The 17291-nt window shown below is 45.5% G+C and overlaps 1 protein-coding gene across 1 annotated transcript; it reads right to left on the bottom strand.

Annotated features, from left to right (window-relative positions):
• Positions 1–35: 35 nt before the first annotated feature.
• Positions 36–16798, bottom strand: LOC119227811 (enhancer of mRNA-decapping protein 3-like). Its single transcript, XM_037486916.2, has 7 exons — positions 16711–16798; positions 15740–15919; positions 15227–15420; positions 9918–10271; positions 4651–4804; positions 3095–3312; positions 36–2832 (listed from the first exon to the last, which is right to left on the bottom strand). The coding sequence occupies exons 2-7, from the start codon at positions 15901–15903 to the stop codon at positions 2498–2500; spliced, it is 1419 nt and encodes a 472-aa protein (XP_037342813.2). The 5' UTR covers positions 15904–15919; positions 16711–16798; the 3' UTR covers positions 36–2497.
• Positions 16799–17291: the final 493 nt, after the last annotated feature.

Here is a 17291-nt window from a genome sequence, read left to right as displayed (position 1 = left end):
TGTCTTCTGCTCTGAGACGGAGCTGCCCGTCCGCCTGCCTGCGTGGAATGTGGGATCACATGACCGTGGCTGGGCCTGTGGCTCAAACTGGACTCCAACACAGGTTGTTGTTGGTGTTAAGATTTCTCCTTTCATCTAAAAAGAGCCGTGTAGTAACAGTATAATGAGCTCCAGTTACAAAACACAGCGTTTCTATCCTGTAACTCATTAAAAAAAGATACACATATACTGAGAGACCCAGGGATCACGTCTTGGTCCTGCTTCCTGGCTCACTGTCTTAACTTACTAGGACACTCAAATACATCAGAGCAATCGTTAAGCTGATTAGAAAGCACCTGTGCGTGACCTGATTGGACGAGTCTTAACATCTGAGGTCTATTACAATTGCTGCAAGTAAGAAAATGACATTTCCAGAAAACTACAAACATTGTTACAATATTATTGAATGGTGTAGATAAGTATGCAGAATGGACCCTTTCAGTGCAAATAGCGGTCATTGATGCATACGTGTGACTAGCATTTGAATGTTGCAGCAGGTTAAAACGCTAATTCTACCTTTGCTGGGTAATTTAATTCATATAAACGGATCATAGTTTGTATTCTAAACATCCAAATCCCCAAAAGTAAAACTTTACTCCATGACCACCCTTCAAAAGTATAGTTTAAGTCTACAGTGGTGTTACACTGAGAAATGAATGTCGAAGGGGCAGTAAAAATAACAAGTTCTCACAATTTCATGCGGTTGCAAGGTTTTTATTTTTCATTTGCATAAAGGAGCACCTACCCTTTGCTTCTGCATCTTGTCAGAAGATCAGGTTTCACATGTATACCTAAAGAAACATTATAAACACGTTTTTTAGATGGCGATCTTCACAAGACGTACATACGGCTTCGTCAGAAACAAAGCCGGCTGGCAATACATCAGTCAAAAACCTCCAGTACAAAGAGTTTGCAAAGTTAACTATACTTCTGAAAAACGTGAGATACAAACCTATCAGCGCTAAATTCCCATTACTTTGCATTGAAATGTACGGTCCCCCTGACCCCAGCCCTCACAATAATTCAACTCCAGATCCTTCCCAATGAAAACAAGGAATGTTTTTTGGTTCAAACATGATTTCTTAACCCCAATCGAATGATTAAGCGTTTCAATTAGTCTTTGCTGTAACTGAGATGAAACAACGTGGCTGTGAAAACGCGGAGAGAAAGAGACAGAAGTGTCTTAAACAGCTCATGTTTCCCTGAGTGGAGATTTGATTTAGACCACTATTCCACCAACAGATTAAGCTTAAAGTGGTTTGGTTAAGGTCCCACATCGGTCAGTTGAGACGGATTCTCCAGAATATGGGATTCTTGCCGTTTTCCTGACAGAGCTGCAACTCAAAATGCTTTAATCAAAATGCATCAGTCCTCAATCACATTCAATTCAGAGATGACTGAAATGCAATAAACGATTCATCAAATCCAAAGTGTACAAGTTAGTTAAGTGCAAAAGGACGTTCATTACTTAAAGCTAGTGTTTTGACACTTGGGTTTGAACTTGAAGTAATAACACAATGACTAGCTCAATCTACAAAGTGCGTAGCTGCCAGTCTAAAAAGCAGGTTGTTGTTGTACTTGTAAAGTGGGCAGTTTGCTAATCAGAAGATTTGACAGAAAATCGCTATGGTGACCAGCCAAAAGGAATGGATACTTCACCCGAGGTGGCTGAATCTGAGGTGTCAAAATGGAAACTGATAATTAGGTTTGACTAAACCAAACTGGCTATAATCCCTGGAGATTAACCTGGCCCAAGATGTTCCTGGTGCTTGGAATGTGTGCTTTGAAATCCTGTATAATCTGCAAGACTTCACAAATACAGAAAATCAATCCTCAGAAGTTCCAGCAGCTACTTTTCATTTTCAGTGGTTGAGAACTTGCCCGACATCAATGCGTATGCTATTGGATGTAATCTTAATCAAAGATATTTTTTTACATTTTTTATACATTGTTCCTGAGATGTATTCCAAAAATAAATAAAAATACTAGAAACATATATTCAGTGTAACAACCCATGATCAGTGAAAAATGCTACAGCCACTACATGCAATCTGGAGGAGGAAGCAGGAAGTGTGTGTGTGTGCTGCTCCTCCTGGTCACGTGATCAGAGGTCAGGCTCATGGTGCCCAGCGACGTCGTCATCCAGAGGCCTTATCAAAACACGCCAAAGAACAGGAAACCTTTCCCTCGCAAAAACAAGAGGTGTCGCACGCAACAAGTGCTGACAGCCCCCCCTCACCCCCCCCCGCATCCACCCTCGGGGGTTTTCAGAGGGGCAGCAAGGAAAGAAAAAAAAACATCATATACTTTCAGACGTGTCAGGGAGTTGTATGCCCTTTGTGCCAAAGTACCCTTGAGGTCATGCTGCTGCTCTTCAGCTATCGCCACATACAAACGTGAAAGGATAGTGGGCCGTTCCCTCCTATTGTAACTCAACTCAAAGTCCGTGGCTTCTCTTTTACGGCGTGTGCAGGGGAATGACGAATTTGCATCCAAACGGTGAGTGGTAGCGGATTCCCACTTCCTGGAAAACCATTTTAGGGATGCCAATGTCACAGAGGTAGACCCTGCTGTCCGTCTCAGCCAGCGGCAGGGGAAGGCCCAAGGAGAGGATCCACTTCGCCTCAACACTGCGATGCTGACTGCCGACCATGGGATCGATGCTCAGGACGGGGGCCCGGTTCTGGTTGGCCCAGTCGGCGGCGGACTGGTACCACGACTGCTCCCTCAGCAGGGGGTTCTCGTGGCAGTCCAGGCAGTTGATGACCAGGTCGACGGGGCTCGTCGGCAGGTCTGGAGCGAAAAAGAACGAGACGTGATGTTGGTGAAGCAAAAGCAGCCTGAGAGAGAGAAGGGATCCGTGTATTAACTGAAACCGGGCCCCGCTCTTTAACCATCTACGTCAAGTCATGAGTCAGAAATGATCGTCAGCTCCACTAGAGGGCAACGTCTGTCCGTGCTCTGCATCGCGTTCCTCAAATCTGTGTCACAGACTCCGCGGGCCCTTCACCAAACCCCCCCCCCCCCCCCCCCACTCCCTGCTGCCGTGTGCTACCTTTGACGCTGGCCACCTGCTTGCTGCCGGTCCCGCTGTAGAGCTGGACCTCGCTGGTCACCGACTCCTGCATCTTGACGAAGTTGGGCAGGAACAGGATGACCTCGACTCCGTGGTTGGCCAAGTGTCTGGCGCAGCTGACGCCCTGCGCCCCCTGGATGTGGGGCCCACACAGGAGGACCACGGTGGGCTTCTGGTGGACGTTTTTGGGGGTGAGTCTGAGGACATTCAAGAGTTGAGGACGTTATTGCGGGATGGAAGACATCCCGTGTAGTGTTCCCCGGTGGGAGCGCACAAAGTGGATCCTATCCAAACATGCCAAGAACCACATAAGCCATGTTTATTGACTTTGTCGCTCTATTCAGAACCAGCATGCAAAGTCAAGTCATACCAGGTTGGCATCACTTTATGAGATGCATGTGATACGATCCAACTACAGGTAGCTTAAGAGGCGACGTACATGTTTGCTTCAAACTACTAAAATATCCCCCCCGCCCTCTCAAAAAAAGTCTGAAAAACATTAACATCAAAAACAAAGCAAAATGTATATTGGCTATCTCAAGAGAGGAAATTAAAAGATTAAAATATTTATATATATTATTTGCTTATATCATTATTTGGAGACTTATATTTGGCACTTAAATGTTTAGGATGCTTAAACACATTTTTATATTATTCTTGCAGGCCTCATTGGCCCCCAGTTAAGGTCAGAGGTCATGACCCAAGAAAACATGGCAATTACTTGCCATAATTGATGGAACCAAGAATTCTTCTCTCTACCAGAATGTCAAGTCATCAGTTTGTGACGTCCAGGTCAAGAGTTCAGTAGGACAATGACCCACAACCACCTCTGAATGCCGGGCTATCTTTGGCATATAATCTGAAACATTTATGTGTGACAAATATGCAGAAAAATAAGAAAGCAGGAAGGGGGAAAATACTTTTCCATGGCGTTATAAGTCTCTTTAAAATATATAGTTTACTTGTTCCAGATGAAGGGAGGTGATATGGTGATGGCAGGAACATTCGTTTAGACAGGGATTTGCTCTTCTCATAATTAATATGGCTTATCACAAAGTGGATTGCTGTGCTTTGTCATTTTTCTCAAAGTGGGTCAAACAAATACAAATAAAACACTGAGGTCATCTTTCTTAATTTGAACAGGGTCAAGGTTGCTCCTGAAAATTAAGAAAAAAAGCTCAAAACATTTGTTTTACAAATACATACAAGAAAATATTTATTTGAGTATTTCAACTGTGAGACACAGAAGTCACGGATTGCTGCTGAATGAAAGAACCGGAGCCAAACACTCTGTGGAGGTAAGCAGTGACCAACAGGGCTGCTTCAGTCTGTGCTGCTGATCTAAGAAAGTGAGCTCGGAGGGGAGGGGTCTAGTTTACCAGCATGTAACAAATGTAGAGACATGGTAAAAAAAAAAGAAAAAAAGACTGTCGCCAAGCAAACTGGAACCAAACGGGTTGCAAAGGACTAGTGGCACATCCGCCTCCTAATGAGCCGGCGACTGGCTTTATTGGCACTGCGGTGACGTTTCTCACCGGTTTGGTCCGCCCAGCAGAGTGAGAGCCATCTGACTGGAGCAGACGCCGGTGGTCTCCAGCCGGCGCTCGAGGGACAGGCCCCATCGCTCCGCCGCCGCCAGCAGACGCTTGTGAAGCTCGTACGGGACGCTGGGGACCACCAGGCCCGAATCTGCAGAGGGGAGACGGAGAGCGTGTCCATGTGATGAAAACAGCTTCCAGTGGACCTAGAGGTATTCCTCTGGGAGAATCAACATTTATTTGTACTTCAACCCTTTTTTAAAGATAAATGTCACTCTGTATACTCCTCATGACCCCATACTGTTCCCGGTACGGAATACTCTCCATTTCGTCTCCTGTTTTTTTGCAGCCGTCTGTTCCAACAAAGGGAAGACTGGCACCCATTTTTCCAAACATGAAAAACGCGAGGCGGGTGGAGGGAGGCGCCCACTCCCACTCCCCCCCCCCCCCCCCCCCCCCTCCGGATCCCTCAGAGTTCACACGTACCGTCCCCGCAGTGTCCGACCCATCAGCAGCCCTGAGCCCGGGGACGGACCCCCCACGTAAGCCAAAACACGCGGCAGGCTGGCGTGACAGCAGAGCACATCAAAAACCTTGTGTGTGTGTGTGTGTGTGTGTGTGTGTATATACCTACATACATGCACACCTGCACCTGTAACCCAGCAGCTCATGGTGAGAGATTGGGGAGGGCTAAACACGGGGCAGGCATGGTGATAACAATGTGGTAACTATTAAATAAAGTTAAAATATATATATTTTTTTTCCAAAGCAAACCAAATTACAACCAAAAAACGTTCATTTCAATGAACACACAAAACTCTTCTCGGTGGCGAGTCGGCCACTACAGCAATTTTTCACATTAGGGTCCAAACTCAGACCGACGTTGTTCGTGTTGATGTGTTGCATTCAACCACCTCTTCGTTTTGCTTTCCCTTAGGAAACATTAGAGATTAGAGCATGTTTTTTTGGTGGCCTTGTTTCACGTGCCAGAGTATTTGCATAAACTCTTCCGTCCGCCTCCAACGTAAGATCAGGTGGGGTCTATCATTCAGAAGAGCTGGGCACATCTGGGTGGATCAGAGAGTCTGATGCTCTGCTTTCGGTTTCGACGATCCAAGTGCCTCTTGTGATGCAAACCGCTGCCTGGAGTGCAGAGCTCAGGAGAAGTGGGAGTTGTTCACTCCACCCACCAGGTGAGCCTCTTAACAACTCTTGCTGAAGTTGCAGCTACCATATGCCCTAAAAACATGCACTGCTTCCTTGTTCTTACTCACGCACGCACACTCTCTCTCTCTCTCTCTCTCTCTCTCTCTCTCTTGATGTGGGGTAAAAACAAAAACTCAACTAGCTGAACCGGGTAGCCTCTACGGTAAAATAAACTGAGCTGGAAGCAATCCTTCAACGATGACAAGGGAACTGACGGGACTGAAAGCAACACATGGCGGCTGGATGCGGGCCTGGTGTGACTGAGGACGCATCCACGTTCGGGAGGAGGGGGATGGGGGGGGGGGGGGGTTAGACGAGGCTGTTCCCTTCCTTGAAGTGCGTTGACCCGCTCTGAGGAGGTAGCAAGACAAGGGCCACGGGGAAGCAGCTTAATGCGTTCATCCGAGATTCATTTTCATTTTCTTCCCAATTTTGGTCATATATTGAAGGCAAAGGTAAGGCTCCTTAGATTTGTCTTCAGCTCGAGTAAAAACTTACTTACAACTATGAAAACTCATCTTGGTCTCACTGCACCGTGGCACATACATAGAAATGTTGATTTAAAAAATAAACATCCTTTTCTCTGTGGGGTTAGGGTTGTTCATATTTGATGAAGTGGATGTACTTTTTGGTCGTATCCAAATGGTTAAAAGCCTCCCAAATATAACGTCAACAGTTACAAATCATGAGGCCAGAAACTTTTGACTCAGAGGCCATCGAAGAATCTCCTGAATTAAAGAGGCCTGCATCAGGTAAAGCACAGTCACATGCAAAAGTTCGGGCAGCCCTCTGAAGCTGCATGATCATTTACTCGGTCTTCACCAAAAAAACATTGAAGTATTTCGTTGTGTGAAATGAAATCAAATGTGAAAAATAAGTTGTGCAAATGTCTGGCCACCCTTACCATTTTGTTGATCTGAATACTTTTCAATGCTGATAAACTGCAACCCGTAATTAGCCTTCAATTTCTTAGAAAGGTGCATCCAATAATTAGAGAAGGTATTTAAGGTGGCCAAGCTTTGCTTCTCCATTGAACAGTGGCAAAAGGAGGGCATCCAAACATCTATCAAATGATCTGTTCAGCAGTAACGTTTAGGGGAAGGACTTAAGAGATGGAAGGCAGCAGGCACACGTCTAACCCTAACCCGAAGAGAGGACAACCCTCAGGCCACCTCCAAAGACCTGCATGCCATCTCCCTGCAGATGGTGGAAGTGTGCGTTGCTCCACCACTCAGCGCACATTGCAAAGCAAACAGCTGTACGGGAGAGGGATGCAGAAGAAGCCTTTTCTGCACACACGCCACAAACAAGCTCGCTTAGTGAGACAAAGATAGGCGTTACGCGTTACGCATGGAAGCCAAAGAACACAGCTATCTTAGAAAAATCATTTCTGGGAACGCGGTGTTCTTGACAATAATGTTCAAGAATCCGTAACAAAGTTGAGGTTATAGCGGCGCTTCAGCAGGACAACGACCCAAAACCTTGCTCCGAATCCACTGAGGCATTTATGCAGAGGAACAACCAAGATTCTTCTGCTGGGGTGTCTTTCTATTTCTGTTAGCATATGGCATATTTTCTGTTTATCAAATAAACCTTATTTCACAGCTAAAATATCAGAGTCCATGAAGTATTATTTATATGACAAAGAACTTCCCAATCTGAATGCACAAGAATTTCTAAATTATATCAGGAAACTTTTGCATACGACTGTAGATATAAAAAGGGCCCAACGCCGCTCTCCTCCCTTACGGACTCAGTGAGGGATTTGTTCTGACCCACTGCGGAGGGTTTGGTGCTCTCTGGCAGCCAATAATGGACCCTTTGCGCGTCAGCATTGGATGCTGACTTTTCCCTTCGGGAATTACCCACAAGGCAATGCAACGCTAAAAACGAAGTAAAGCATGGAGACGTAAAAAAAGGTAAACTAAGGACGCCCCACATGTGCCAGGGCATTTTAAAATGTATTCATTTAAAACATTAAGGATTAAAATATGGAAAACATGACATGTAATCCAACGATATTTACTGATTTACTCAAATATTAGTTTTAATGAAAAACTGTAAAGCATTAAATAAAATGAGCTCTCATCTACTTAGGAAAGAGCCGGAAAGAAGTTCAAATCTGAGGGTTAAACATGTGACATGTTTGTCATACTGAACCATTTAGCAGGTGACCTCAGCTAAGTCCCCGAGGGTTCAGACTCAGCGTTTAGGGAAGATCAGAGAGCTAAGACGCATCACATCGCCACCATTTCCTCGTCATTACTCGACAGCGTGCAGTTTGTCACGAGTAGGTCACTGCACACGCAGGATGTTCACATAAATCCCAAGGTCACGGGGTCACCTGGGTTCAAATATGTTGGGATCACACACACACACACACACATCTCTCTTTCATCCTGGTTTCTCCAAAAGTGATATGGCGTATGTACATAAACAAACGGAGAAAAGATAACCAGTCGACAGTTGGCTTGATTGCAATTTGTGCTGCGGCCTGGCATGTGTGCGTCGCACAGCTGGAGTCAATCACACCGCAGGACGCGCGAGACAATAGACGATCTAAACTTTGCACGGACTGCAGGAGCTTTGCCCGATTAACAGCGGTGTATAGAAAGCCCCGTCAAACGCGTTACGGCAACGCTCGCACCCTGGCCGGCGCTTAGACATCCCGTCTCCGTTCTCATGGCGACGTTGCCGTCCGTTTACTGGCATAGATTCCGGGTCAGGAGCGCTGCGGTTGGTTCCTGCTTCCTTAGGTGCTGTTTATGTAAGGCTGTGCGGCGGCGCGCTAATTACAGGGCGGAGAGGACGCGGATTATAATGACAGCCCTGGGAAGCAGATCGGCCTGCACGGTAACAAAAAGAGTCAAAGGGAGCAGGTCCCTGCCGAGTCCCTCCGTGTCACGAGCCGTGTCCCAGTCATATCGGTGAGGACAGGTGAGGCCCCGCACGTTCACCTTTGGGTGAGGACGTGAGCACCGTCCGCAGGACCTTGTCTTGTCTGGTCTTGGGACCAGAAGCGGGTGGAGTTTGAACCCTCTAGTGGCGACACACCCCGACGTGGCTGCAGAGTGACGGCGGGGCCTGTCCCAGCGTGCCACTAGCTAATGTTTGTATTCAACAGTTATGTAACGCTAAGGTTCCTAAAGTAAGCCGAGCTGTGAAGAATGACGGGTTCAGCCTCTGTGTGGAGCGATTACAAGGGGGGGGGGGGGACACAAAAGCCACGATCACCAGTGTCCAGGAGGGTTTGCGATTCCAGCCAGCGCAACCTTTTATCTGCCCCCCCCCCCTGCGGTGCATGTTGTTTTTCCTCATTGTGCTCAGCAGAATGAGATGCTGCAGCACATTCCGCTGTGAGCGCTGCTGCACAGCATTGTGCTGAAGGCTGGAAGCACGGCTCCAGCTTTTCACTCAAACGGTGTTTGTCCAAGATTAAAAACGCTGGAAAAACCAAGCAGTCCTTGCAGAGCCGCGTTCAGTCATCACGCTGATAAAGGCGCTGTGCACAGCGAGGACTCGCTAACTTTCTTTCCTCATATCATGCGTACAAATACGCCCAGGACAATCTCTTCTCGGCACACACACCTTGGTTTTCAACAGATTTCTTTTCACCCATTAAGTCAACAAAAGCAGGTTGTTGATGTGGTTGAATTTTATTATTATTATTATTATCGATATCTCAGTACTTTTTTACTTTACCACCCTGTCTGTAGCACTCAATTCACCAATTCCATTGGTATAATGACAAAATGTGGCTAAAGATGTATCATTAAATGACAAAAGCCTGTAAAAAATACGGACACTGTATTATATTGCAAACGTTATGCAAACAGGAGTTAAAGCTGATTTTTCCTGGTGTCCCAGTGAGTCCTGAACTCTGAAAAGTGTGTACATGTGATTAACTCTGAATAAGCTTCAAGGCGGTTGCTTACAATAAGGAATATGTAACATATCGGGTAGATTATTTTTCCCCAGACTAGCGTGCATGGGTCACATCACAACATAACAAAACACTCACGAGTACCCGTGTGTGAGGGCGCGCGGTTTGTTCTCACCGGTGCAGAACTCTTGGCCCCCGGGCTGGGGCACCGTGATCTGGCGGTATACGACCGGCTTGGCCTCCAGGATATTCTCGTCGTGGCGATAGGACGCAGGCCTCGGATCGCCCGGCGCGCCGTGATGCTGCGCCCGGCCGCTGTGGCTGCCGGCGCCGCCCATCTGGGAGAAGACGGCGGCTTTGTCGAACAGAGCCAGGTTGCCCTCAAAGTCGAAGTCGGCGTCCATGTTCTCGTCCGTCCCGGCTCCGAAGCACTCGTCGTCCCTCGTCCTCGCCGGACCGCCGTTCCTCGCGCCGCTCTTCTTTTGCGTGGCCTGCGTGGCCCCTCTGCTGTTAGATGAAGCGGCGGGGGCTGGAGGCGTTATGGAGGGAGGCCAAAAGACATTAAAAAAAAGACAAAGTCATAAACACGCACACCGACCCAGCTTTACAACTTCATCAATGCAGAGACTTTATATTCTTCTAATAAGTCAGATTAATTTAACTTCGTAGAGGAGTGAAGATATTTTACCATATATTTTACTTTTACTTTCATATTTTACCATTTTAAAATGACTGGACGTAATGTTGACCTACAATGAACCAACATAAAAGTGAAAATGCTAATTGAATTCAACTAATGAATTCTGGTTTATCTGGGATATCAGCAATACCTGAAGTCTAAGGTTGACCTGCTGATATAATGGTAATGATTTGCACTGATTTCGCAGAGACTTTTTGGCACCTTATGACAATATTGCAGCAGTTAATTATTATGGTGTATGAACTTAATAGAAATACAGTAAAATATAAAATTTGTCTTGATAGAAGTTTCATTTTAATCAAATTACAAACAGTCAAAATGTGTTAATGGCAGCGTAAAGCTTTAAACCGTTTATCAACTGCTGTTATAATGGAAAAAAAGTTGAGAAGGCCTCGACAACAGTAAAGATGGTTAATAGCTAATGAACTGGGGGTCTCAGAAAGTGTGACACGGCTCTTGGCTAACGAGGCCCTATTCTGGCTTCCATCTGAAAGCCAAAGCATGATCTATGAGCAGTCAAACGTTCCTGCACTCAGCACTTGATTGCGAGTGGCTCCTTTTGTTTTACCGTCGCTGCGACGCTTGGTTATTTTAGCCTCGCCGAAAACAAAACAAGCAGCGCACACAAACACACACAACGGCCGACCGAGCGGTATTCAATAAAGTTTACATACGTGTATGTGCAAACAAAACAAAACTAAAAAAACTAAATGAACAGAGGACAAAAAAAAAAAAAAAAGAAAAGAAAGAAAAACTGGAAAAACCTGGCCTTCAACACTAACCACGCTGCGCTCTCACGCTAACCGGGAGACAAGAGGCTGAGTCTCACGCTACTGTCACTGTGACAGCTGAGCTACTTTGGACTCTCTCACGCAAGATCCTGGGAGGCGCCGTCACAGCACACCGGTATCACTACCAAGGCACCCGCCGCCGTACCGCGACACCCGCCTCGAGATCACAATGAGGCCGCTCAACCGCCTTCAACAGGCAGCACCGATGGGGGGGGGGGTTTTGTGTGTGAGCGGGGGCCCGAAAGCCGGCGGCCGCGCCATTAGCGCACGCCGACGACGTCTTTATTTACAAGGAAGTGTTTTGTCATGTCACGAAACGCAAAATCTGAATGAGCGGGCAGCGCTCCAAGTCAAACAGGCTAATGAATAACAAGCAGGGAGGGATGGCGAGTGAATGTTGCAGACAGGTCCACGGCCAGGAATACTCCACACGGAGATGGAGGCTGAAACGGCACAGAGACGAGGAATTAAACGAGGAAATCAGACCATTCTAAAGTCATCTCCCAACTGGTCCACGGGAAAACGCACTATTCAAGAGTCCTCTGAGGTCACTCTGGATCAAAGTAAGCCTCAAGAAAAGAAATCGGCCGATCTGGGTTTGGATACAAACAAAACCTACGATCTGAAGGAGGGAAAATGCGTCCAAATGCAAGACCAAAGGGACCTCTGGGAATAACATGAAACGCACAAACCCACACAGACAGTTCTACTCTGCGCTCAATGGTGGAGGTCTGTGATCATACTGGGAAAATGAAGATAAAATAATACACGGTTGCACAGAGACAACCTTTCCAATAAGCTTATATCATACAACGCTTCATAGGAAATCTGCAACCCACAAATGCCCTCGCTATATGAAAGGTAAAATGCTGGTTTTGGGTCGTCCGGTCCTTTTTAATGAGGTCTGTTGGGTCTGATTGGAATTCCACTCGCCATCATTCACAAAAGTGGTCTCTGAATTCCCACCCAACTCTCCCAGAAAGATAAACGGCAGATATTCAGAGAACCATTCCAGGAATCTGCAATCTTGTGTAAGCAACGCTCCCTCCCTGCTTTCCCTTGTGTGCGGCTGGGGGGCTTCTTGGGAGCACGGCGTTGCGTGTGAAAGGGCCGGCCCTGCCCAGGCCACTCGGCACTCTGGTCCCATGCAATTTGGGCATTAGCTCCCCAGCCACCCGTCTGGGAGCTAGAGATTAAAATGGAGAAAGAAAAAAAAAAAACACAAAAAGGTAAACAGTGCTTCCACAATTGATGTGGCATTTTTTTCCCCCTTTTGCCTTCCGAGCACACTGGGAGAACAGGGCTTCCTGTTGGGGAGGGGGGTTTCCTGTGCTGAACAAGAGAGTAGACGTGGAGAGAGAGAGAGAAAGGACGTGAGGGCACAGAGGCACGAAAGCCTGGCTTTTGCATAACCTCTTTAGGAGCACACGCCGGGAAAGGAGGGAGGGAGGGGGAGAGAATGTTTATTGATCTTAGTCACACACGTATTGTAAAGAGGGCCTTTGGTACAAGCCTTTAGCACGCTATGGGAATCCTAGGAGGGGTGGGGGAGTCCGAGCAGGACGGGGTTAGGTCCCAGGCTCAAGCTTCTGTGTAGGAATCAGTGCACAGAGTGAGTGGCTATCAACCTGTTCCATTTAATAAGAAAAGATTGACTTCCTTTTGTGCTAGCTTTGTTTACCATGCACGGGAAAAGCGCCGTGGCAGAGGTCATTTTTACAACCCGGGCTGAAGAAGACCACGCAGCGCTTATGATAGCCAATGCTATTGACCTCCGACTCCTCCATTGTTTGCCGATCCTGAGTGTGAAAGTGAACCGGCTCTAACGGGTCGTGGCTGAGGCCACGGAGCTGTCCAAGCAGACTTCCTGCTGACAAGAGGAAGTGGCGTTTGTAGGCTTCGGCCAATCAGGGATGGTTACTGCGCGAATGTACAAATGACGGGGAGAATGCAGATGTGCATTTCTGTGTGAATATGTGATTGACACACCATTTGTATTTAATGGTTTATTTTAAGGCTGTCCATGCACATTTTGGATATTAAAAAGGGTTCATTTCCATAAACTAAAGCAAAACAAATTGCTGCAATAATAGCAAAACTATATTAAATTTTAGAAAAAAAATCCAAAAGCATGACATGATACAGTCTCTAACCCTTAAAATTAGAGTCATTGGGACAAAAACACCTATCGATGACTTGTATTACATACTAGAATAACACACATCTGCCAAAGGTGGAACAGTTAACCATTATTACCACTAATGGCTGAAAGAAACAAGCTCATTAACACTACAAACCACAACCATCCCCACATCAACAATAACACAAGCTGCACATTGGCACAATGTTGTGGCCGGAGCCACTGTGTGGCACAACATCGCTGGGCCTTCCTGTTGCCATGGCTACTTTGATGCGTGAACCCTCTCCACAAGTCTGCATATGTGCACACCCCCCTCCCCGAAAAGGGTGCAATAAAAATTTTTTTAAAATTATTTATTTATCTACACACGGCAGTTCCTCACGGACATGAATGTGTCCATGTATAAGCATGGGGCACAGAGCACCAGAGTGACTACGACCCCGCCACCCCCTCAACTAAGCTAATTCATTCATTTGCTACGGCTTTGACCAATACCTCGTCTGCTGAGGCAAGAACATGGAAAGACGTTCAAACCAGGGAATGGTAAATGGTAAGTTAATGTGATATAGCGCAGCAAAAGTAAACATCCTGACATTTCTCCTCAACTTCTGTCAAGGAAAGATGCGAAGGATAGTTCATTAGGGTTAAAGAAAAGAACACCGCTATGTTCAGGGATGATGCGACGCTGGTCGACTGGTCACTGACATGGGTCCGCCCTGGTGAAACTACGATTTTCCTAATATGGACTACAGGACAAACTGAGGCATTGTGACCGCATTTCATGCAAGTTATAAAAATGTGAAGGAGGGATTCCCTCCTGCTGCTGTCAACCTTCACCACCAACACAGCTCCCAGTCACTTGCACACACACACGTCTATTTCCCATGCGCAATCATTTGAACACAACCAATAATTCTGACCAATTATTAAATTTGGCCTTTGCAGTGTTTGAATATGTATTACAAGCCTATTTGGCCCTGTTTTTAAACAGGTGCTTCTTTTTATTACTATAACACAGACAATCCCAAGGTGACTAATAAAGGATTTATCTATTGATGCTATGAAATTGTCCCTGCATTACCATGAACAAGGGGAATATCATATTTTTCACCCACATCCTGGTACTGTCGCACTAAATCGGATGCCAGAACATCCTTCCCATTGTGGACAAGAGAACATCACACGTCTGTTGTACAATCAAAAAATGCGACATTGAGTGTCTTGGCATTTTCAGGCCTTCTAGAGATGCAACTTTTCGGAATTTCTAAAACAATTAGTGGAAATTGTGACACTTGCATGTGCATCACATTTTTCTACCAATAAACAATATCGACGTTCCTCACCAGACGAGTGCCGTTCGGTCATCGATGTGGTTACATTCCTGACATGCTAAACACTTCTCAACAATAATACTGTAATTTGATGACTAGGAAATGCACTACATGGTCAACTGAGCTTACCGAACCTAGGAAAAAATGCATCAAACTGTGTTCATATTTTGGAACATCTTTTAAAAGAGTTTGTGTTGTGTTATTGTATTAAATTGCGCCTCTACTTTGATCTAATTTGCACCTGCAGTGTTGGGTGTCGCAGGCTTTAGGACAACATCTGATTCCCTTATCCGTCAGCAAACGTTAAATCTCTATTATTCATTAGAAATCCAAAACAAAAGTTACGCACGACATGTCAAAAAATGCAATTGTCCTGGTTTGAATGAAAGGGATTACCAACAAACGAGGATTTCCTTTATGTAGCATTAGAAATTTTCACTCCTTATTCAGCATCATAAAAACTCCAATGTCTTTTATTCTCCATCATAGACAGTTAATGCCAAAGGTGAAAGGCATGCCTACCTCTGCGTAGGATGGTGATTGGTGCAGTAGTGGATTGGGAGTTGTTTGGCACATGAGGCAGAGCAACTTTGTTACTCTGACCGCGTCGTGCTGATGCGTTGAAGCTGGATTCTGTTGCAGCTCCCTGACCGGTGCCGGGCTTGTTGACTGTATTGTGGATATCCAGGAACTTCAACTCCTTTATATCAACGGCACTACAGAAGACAAAAGAAATTACTGAGATTACTCACAGCCGGGATTGACTCTAGCCCTCCATCCCGAGACCCATCTAACTATAGGCAGAATAAAAGATGACTGACTGTTCACGTCAAAAAAATATTTAAATCAGCATCTTGTGCTGGACCTGAACCAAAACACACATGGTGATATAGATGTAGCAGATTGTTTTCCATTCAAGGAAGAATAAAAATAAGAACTTTACCCCAAAAAATTATCAAATATTTCCTTTGTTGAATTGGCTATATCTGTGTTTTATGTTGATGAAAAGGTGTGCGCATTCTTCTTCTCTCTTACCTGAAAGTGACCTCGGGAAGAGGACATCTGACGCCGTTGTGATAGGGCTGCTTTAGGGAGATAGTCTGGCAGCTGTGATCGACAGATGAAACCTCTCCTTGATAGATTCCCAATGTCAGCCCACAGTTTATGGAGACAACACTACCCAACCAGTCTGTGGCCATTCTGTTTGCTGTGATCCTGTGGTTCAGAAACATAAACAACAAGAGTTACTTCTGACAGTTTTAAAACACAGACATTTTAGAGGCTGATTTGGGCATTTTAGACTTGGTGCATGTTCAAAATTGGAGGGAAATTTTGTTGGGAACTTGGGACTTATTGGACCAGAGGATTTCTTAAATCTTAAGGTTTGATCATCTGGCTTCCCTTCTATGAATCACTAAACAAAGCACATATGAATTACATTAGAAATGTATGCTGCTAAATGTATGGACACGTGTCTCCCACTGTAGACATAGACGTCATATTCAGTGGCCTGGGCTGCTGGTACACCGTCGCAGCACCTAATCTTAATTACCTAAATGACTAGTGGTTACTTCCACTAGCTAAGAGAAGACTAAATGGTAACCAAACCGGTTCAATATGACTATTGACCTTAACTGGACAGCGTATTGTTACGGGGTGCTCGGCGCATAACGTTACTTAATTTACGTGCGGTTAGCGATATTTTTTGTGCGAATATCAGCTTAATGTTACCGATCATTTCAAAAAGGTTGACTATAAAAATTGCCTATAAAAAACATGGATGGGGAAATGACATCAAATAACATCCATATGAGGGCAGTGTTCAGAGAAATAAGCAAACATTTCCAACTATGCTGAGCTAACTAGCCGGGCAGCTAAGGTTAGCTTCGCCAGCATCCGCTCCAGGTCGCTTGGTATTTAAGCTGAATGTCGTTCACGTGACTCTAGTGTTTGCTCCTCTCGAAAACTCAACCCGTGTGTGTGCAGTCGTTAGCGGACACTTATACCTTGTCAATAAATCTGTAGCGAGGCGTCAAGGAAAGCCAAAGCTCCAACGGTTTGTTTGTTCCGTTTTCCGGTTTGATGTGCGACGTCACTTCCCTTGTGTCCCACGCGGGTTTGTTGTGATTTTATTGCTCTCTTTCTATGAAGTTTAAACCAGTGGCCATCACATACAAATGGATAAGTTCAAGACAGTGGTTCTCAAACTGTGGAGGTATTGGAGGAAATGTAGATTTTTTTTATTGGAAAAAAATAAATAAATACATCCATCTATCTATTTTTTTTTTTTTAACTATCTTGCTCTGGGTTTCACAGCGAATACGGAAGGGAATGAGGAGGCCCGTGAGTGCTGTATGTCTGAGAACTCTTGCAGCAGACAGCATGAAGCCAAACAAATTAAAGAGACACTTGGAGACGTCACATCCCACCCTCATAAATAAACCACTGGGATTCTTTCAGAGTAAGCACACATGGAGTCACAAAATGTTGTTATTTCAATAAAAATTCAGCATGGACCATTTTGTTACATTTTTGTTGGGGCAAAAGTGGGGCCCAAACCTTTTTCTTCCTCCAAAGTGGGGCCCGA

Source organism: Pungitius pungitius, chromosome 4, assembly GCF_949316345.1.
Source record: "Pungitius pungitius chromosome 4, fPunPun2.1, whole genome shotgun sequence".
NCBI classification, from domain to species: Eukaryota; Metazoa; Chordata; class Actinopteri; order Perciformes; family Gasterosteidae; genus Pungitius; species Pungitius pungitius.
Note: the sequence above shows the minus strand (reverse complement) of the source record. Positions and strands in the feature narration are given on the sequence as shown.